The 7027-nt window shown below is 33.7% G+C and overlaps 1 protein-coding gene across 3 annotated transcripts in view; it reads left to right on the forward strand.

Moving 5' to 3' along the window:
• SPIRE1 (spire type actin nucleation factor 1) overlaps positions 1-7027 on the forward strand; it is a 54197-nt gene extending 47170 nt beyond the window's left edge. For all 3 annotated transcript variants that reach the window (XM_081952120.1, XM_081952121.1, XM_081952122.1), the window contains 3 exons: positions 651-678; positions 1121-1257; positions 3487-7027. In XM_081952120.1, the coding sequence (XP_081808246.1) occupies positions 651-678; positions 1121-1257; positions 3487-3745 (424 nt within the window). In that variant the 3' untranslated portion in view covers positions 3746-7027. The remainder of the gene's footprint in view (positions 1-650; positions 679-1120; positions 1258-3486) is intronic.

Below are 7027 nucleotides of genomic sequence, written 5' to 3' on the forward strand. Positions count from 1 at the left end.
AATAAATAGCAAGAGACATCTTTACTCAGAAAATAGATTAATGGTCTTGGTCTTGTAAGCCTGTATACAAACTGCATGCATTTATACTGTACCTGGATTGTTATATTGCTCTGAAGAATAACCCTCCTCTGAATTTTTCATAACACACATTTATAATTTGCTTTCTACATTTCTGAAATAACAGTCTGCTGTAATCTCATGTTAAATCTTTGTCCAGTTTCTAAATTTTCTTAGGAGAAGAGAATTTCAGCAGATTTTTGTTTCTTCCATTTCTGGTTTTAGATTGTGAAGTATTACCCAAATCTGTGAGCATACTATTTGAAAGATGCTCATTTTGGCTTTTGAGGTTTCTCCTCTTTATTTCCAAAGAGTTTCTACAAGTTAAATCACCTTAGTTGAGGCAGACTAGGTTTGAACAGGAGAACTAATAGCCCACGTGGGAAGCTGGGGTGGATCTAGAAAGAGCACACAAGCTTCTGTATCCAGTTACAGTCTTCTGACCTTTTTCTGTGTTTTTTATTCATGATAATCATGGAAATTAAAAAATACTATATAACTCTTAAAATAGTTTTATAAGAAAAATGCAATACAGACCCCAGAGAACATTCTACTTCGAACTAAGAAAGCCAATCTTTTTTTTTATGTTGTAGGCCTGTATGTTCACAGTGCTGTAAAAAAGTAAGTTTAAGAACAACAATCTAAAATCTGTTTATTAAACTGTTTCTATTTGTTTAAATATTTTATTTTTATCTGTTAGTTTTAAATTCTGCCTTTTCTTTTGGAATTCAAGCTAGTATATATAGTACTCCATCTCTAATTTTATCCTTCTCCAATTTTATCCCTAAAAAAACATGAGGTTTTTTTTTGAATGAGATATTGTTAGGGGTCAAATGTCATGCAGTGAACTTTAATGACGAGTTGTGAATATGAGAGTCTGCACTTGCTTTTGGAACATTATACTTGCAAGATAGCTGAAAGCTTTGTTACATGATTTTACTAAAATTCATAAAGTCAATACAATATTATTGAGAATATATTGGAGCAGGGTGCTATAAATGGTATGGCATTTGCAGTCTCAGGGCAATTATATCTCACCAATGTTCCCCTGCTTTTATGATAGATGCGCCTACCATCAAAGCCATATTCCACCCTTCCAATTTTTTCCCTGGGACCTTCTGCTTTACAAAAAGGAGAAAGCTTTATGAGACCTGATAAAATGCCCATCAGCCATCATAGGTCACTGAAGGGCATACCAAGGTAAGATGCTTATATTTAATAATGGGGGAGAGAGAGAGACGGACAGAGAATCATTTCTTTCTTCTTTCTCCCCTTTCATCTTTCCAAATTAATGGATATTAATGCAACTAACTAAAATTAGAAGTGGAGAAGAAGCTAGAAATACAGAGTTCAAAATGGCTGGATTTAACCAGAGACTATAAAGATTCCAGATAAATTCACATCTTGGAATTTCCCCTCCCAATATGGAAGAGGCAATTGGTCAGTCACTTGAAATGTTCCCAACACTTCAATTCTAAGCCCCCACTCCCCCGCCTATCACCTGCCCAGTCACACGATCCAGAGTATAGCTATTTCTAAAGGCTGGGAAAGAATTCTAGAAGTTATGGTCTAAATGTTTTCCCTATCTTAAAATAAACAATATTTTAACAAACTCTTAGGCAGATCTCAAAAGGACAGCTCCTCTTCCCATTCCTGTTAACAACTTCCAGAGTAACATTCTGTGAAGTACAACAAAACGTTCTGGGAAGAAGGCAGGCAACCAAAGCATCCTTCTCGGAAAGTTTTTGTGCATAAATAAACCTATTTGAATCTTGACGTATAAATCCCTGTGCCTGACACCATCATCTCACATACATTAAGACTCCTGAGTTCTGCCAGTCCTGTATTTGGAACAGGTAACATTTCTGAAAACACTAGTATGATAGCCTTGAATTGCAGTCTGTTATTAGCAACCCAAGTTTAAGACTACCATACTATAGTTCCTTATATTATTGGTGCCAACAAAATGACTGTTGTTCCTTCCCTGCACTGTCTAGTAATTTACATCTATCTGACTGATGATGCCTAGATGCCTTTGTACCAAATAGGCAAGTCATCATGTGATCTATATGTTAAGCTCACACAACTGGGCAAGCTCGGGGAAACTTAAATGAAGTGTCTTTAATACTAGTATAAGGAATAAATACACAATTTTGGAAACTGCAGGGGTTTCCAAACCTCATTAGTGAGGTCATTAAGACAGAGTCTGTTGGAATATTTTGAATTGTTTCTTGTCATCTGGACATCATGCTCTTTATGAGCTACCAACAAGCTCTTATCTCTTGGTTACATCTAATATTCTTTCCTCTCCAATCTGTCATACCACATGTCTATCAGAAACCATGTCTGACATTCCATAGGAATCGTCTTAGTAAGGAAATGGATCTTTCACCCAAGAATTGTTCTCTTTAGTGGGAACGTCTGCCTTATTCTTGAAATAGGGTGCTCTTTCCCTCAGTTTCTCAGGTAACAAGATTTTTTGGGATGTGGGGCAATGCTACCACATCCCAGTATAATTTGTCTACCATCTTGGTCTTGGAACAGGGTTGCTTCCTGGGTGCCATGAGCTAATTGCATTTAATGTAAATTTATCTCTACCAGACAGATAGCCATACTGTTGACACTGTGATAAATTGGGCGGGGGGAGGGGGCTTCCTTGATTGGCTTTCTATCTTCCTTATAGGTGAGTGTGATGTAGCTGTGACAATCTCAGGTTAAATGAAGAATGTAATATTTTGTATCTCTTTCAGCCAGTTTTAAATGTAATTTCATGTTGTAAAATGAAAGAAAATCTAATTTTCCTGCACAGCATGATTTAAGATAAAATGCTATGTATTTAAGACTCCACGAGAATTTAATAAAACAAATGTGTCTGGTAAACTGCAGTAGTAGCTAGTAGCATAACAAGATATGAATTGCTTAGTTTATATTCCACAGCTACATCCTATTTTCATTAAATTTGCATTTTTCCTTTCTTGAATATATTTACTGAAATACCTTAGCCCTACTTGCCTTCTTTTATAGTTCATGTGTTAAGTCAGTCCTTTTCTATAAGCATTTTTTTCCTGGGGATTAAATGTTCTAATTATATAAAATTGGTTATTTTTGTGTTGTTGGGTGACCTTGGGCCAGTCACTCACTCTCAGTCCTAAGAAGGAGGCAGTGACAAACTTCCAAAAAATCTGCCAAGAAAACTGCACGGACTTGTCCAGGCAGTCACCAGGAGTCAACAGTGACTCAAAGGCAGAAACAAAAAAAATCATACAATGAACATAAGAAATTCAGGTGATTTATTTTATTTCTTCTTTCTCTTTACTCCAAATGTTAAGAGCTGGAAAATTTTTTTTTAAAAGGTTTCTGAAATTCTTTAGCACAATTGGAAAGACAAATGGTCTACTAATAAGATCAGACCTGTTCTTTTATTTTTAGGTTATCCTCAAAGTCAAAGTCGGTAGATAAGTCAAATGAAGAACCATTTTTTCCAAAAGAACTCATGGAGGACTGGAGCACCATGGAGGTGTGTGTGGACTGCAAGAAGTTCATTTCGGAAATAATCAATTCAAGCCGCCGCAGCCTCTCTCTGGCTAACAAACGAGCCAGATTAAAAAGGAAAACACAGTCATTCTACATGTCATCTCCAGGCACTTCAGAATACTGTCCTTCTGAGAGGACTATCAATGAAATCTGAGTCTTGTGCCTTTCTCTTTATTTACTCTTCATGAGATCCCGAGAAAACTCATCAAAACCAGAGCATCATTTTTTCTTTTGTTCTACTTGATCATTTACATTTTTATTAGCTTATTGGTTTCCCTGCTCGATATAATGTATAAAAAGAATCAGAAGTTGTCCTACCCAACAGGCCAGCGAATAAGCTTGTTTTACTGGAGGAAAACAACTATACTAGATTGTTGTCTACTTGTATATGTTCAGTGTACAAAGGAAGTCTTTATTTGTATTTTTCCTATTTATCCCTTAGTTATTTTTAAGATGAGTGTCTATGTATGTATGTATATATATATGTAGATAGATCTAAAGAAAAACTAGATTATAGTGTTAGTACATTTGTAAACCATATTGGCATTTGCTACCAATTAAATATTAATCATATTTTGTTAATTTGATGTATGTAGTCCCCTATTGTACAGAACGTGATACACTATATTACCAAAAGTATTTGCTCACCCATCCACATAATCAGAAGCATTGTGAGCAAATACTTTTTGCAATATAGTGTATCACAGTATACACAGTATAGCACAAGATTAAGAACAATTTGCTAATATGCTGGAAGTGGTGGATCAATCCATACCATCGCAGTCTTAGTATAAAATACGGAATAAGCTGGAAGCCTGAATGGGTAATTATTTTCCTGCAGCTTCTGCTGTACTATAATAAAATTAGTGTGTTCAAAATAATATTTTTTCTCCTATTTGGAATGTACTCTGAATATTAGTGGTAGTGTTACCTGTAGCTTTTATAAATAAACAAAACAAAACCCTTTATAGAGGCAGAATGCAATATAAGTTTTGTTTTTAATATGAATGAATTTTTGTAAATTAGGGTTCTCTGGGTAACAATCCTGAGAAAGTTAAGATAAATATGCATATTTGTTGTATAGAGCAATACGTGAGTACTGCTGTAACTAAGAATATGGGAGCATGTCTATTATTAACCCCATTTTTACAGGGGTAATATCTTGGCTGTAAAGATTTTTTTCCTGGAAAAATTTGGGACAATGTGTCTCAGATTAAGAAGTGTTTTTGTTTCCTTGCTTTCAAAAGGTTGGAGAAACACTGAATGTTTTCAAGTTAAAATACTACTGAACATCACATTTTTGCACTATTTTATAGTCAGATTTTTTTAAAACAAAAATGGCACTTAGTATGGAAGTGGGTTATTTTTATATATATAGCAGCCCGTTTAAACTGCTTGCAGATCATCTGTGAAATTACTCTGCTATATTTTAATGATCTAGCTTATGTTTAGAATCAAAATACAATATACGATGGGGAGAAGGTAGCATTTTTATATTGTAAAGGGAATGAGTGACACCTAAGTTCACTTCCAAAACAGGCAAAATTTTCTTATATCAATTACCATATATTTATTTATGAAATATACTGTCAAAACCTATTCTTCTTAATCCTTGAGCATTAATATTTTAATTTGATTATTCCTTGAATACCCCAAACAGTTTACTGTTACATTATCTAACTGAAATTATGAATGCTAAATTTAATATCCAAGGATCAAGAATTCATCTATTTTGGGGATGAATATTGGTCTCCCATAGAAACCATCACAACAAATTGTTGATGAAAAACATCTTGTGATGAACTAACTATATAAAATGTAACAATAAAAATAAGTCAGCAATCTTTCCAGGAAAGAGGCATGATTATGCAGTATCCCAAATAAATATTAAATATATTAGGCAAAATTTTTGGAAATTAAATAGCTAAAATCTCATGGATTTATAAGAAATAAAGAAGAAATAAATAAATAAGAAATCTTGAAAGATTTGATGATCCTACAAGATCATAGATATTTGAAATTTATTGAAAACTATGTTAGAGTTGTGACAACATGAGTGATTACTGACAAGCTCCAAAGTAATTAGTAATCATTTGTTAATTAGCAAATAATTTATCTTAGGTTCTTTACTCTCTTTAACTTAAAATCTATACACAAATATATCAAGAAAGAAAGTATTGTTCTATTATCTGGTAGCCTTTATAACCCTGAGTTACCCAGAATCTTTCTGTATTCTTCCAATGCAGTTGATCTTCTAGCTGAATCACTTAGTTCTCATTACAAAATAAAAATAGGTTCTTTTTTTCTACAGAAACCATCTTTTGAAATGTAGGCTAGAATACTTTAATAAAATACTACAGGATTTTATTAAATCCTCTTTATCAGCAAATATTTTCCATAGTTTTAAAAAATAAATGTGTTTTATGTCAGGCCAAGGAGAACACAAAAAAGTATGTATTATATAAATATATCAATTTATTTCTAGCAAAGTACTTACAAAATTCTGATATGTGAGATTAACCTGAAATTTTTAGGACAATAATTGGATAGTTGCCTACATATATTTGATGTACTAATGAAATGAATGAATTAAAGATTTTGTATTGGGCTGCACAGGAGAAATATAGGTAATCCTCAACTTTACTACCACAATTGGGATTGGAGTTTCCATTGCTAAGCAAGTTAAACGAGATGCCCAATTTTACAATCTTTTTTGCCACAGTTCTTAAATGAACCACTGCAGTTAAAGGAATCATGCAGCTGTTAAGCAAATCCAGTTTCCCCCTCATTGACTTTGCTTGTTGGAAGCCAGCAGGGCAGGTCACAAATGGTGATCATGTGATCCCAGGACATTGCAACCATCGTTAAAATACATGCCGGCTGCCAAGTATCGGGATTTTATTTTGATCATATGACCATGGGATGCTGTGGCAGTCAAAAGTGTAAGTCACTTTTTTTCAGTGTCTTTGAATAGACCTAAAATGAATGGTTATAAGTTGAGGTCTACAGTATTCAGCAGTCGTATAGACAATGTTTTACCAATTTGTACTAAAAAAATTGTTTACCCCAAAATTCCATACTTCAAGCTGAAAAATGAATAGACAGTTGTAATATTTCCATTTTTCTGATCCATGACCACCCGTCATAATTACATTATGCTTACATTCACAATATAAATGTCAGAACTGATTTAAATAGCTTATTTCTATGAAGGCAAAGCCTACTGAAGAAGAAATTGTATAAATTAAAATCTATTACTTCCCTTTTCCATTTTTCTTTATAGCTGGGCTTAAATGTATTATCCCCCAGTGATTGCTTATCAACATATGGTATGGATTTCAAAATCAGCTCCAGTGTAAGGTCTCATAAATTAAAAAACAAATCCATTCATAGGAACAGTGACTGGAATTTTATTAAACTAAGGCTCTCTTCTCTA

The sequence above is a fragment of the Natrix helvetica genome, assembly GCF_964273705.1.
Source record: "Natrix helvetica genome assembly, chromosome: 4".
In the NCBI taxonomy this organism is placed as follows: domain Eukaryota; kingdom Metazoa; phylum Chordata; class Lepidosauria; order Squamata; family Natricidae; genus Natrix; species Natrix helvetica.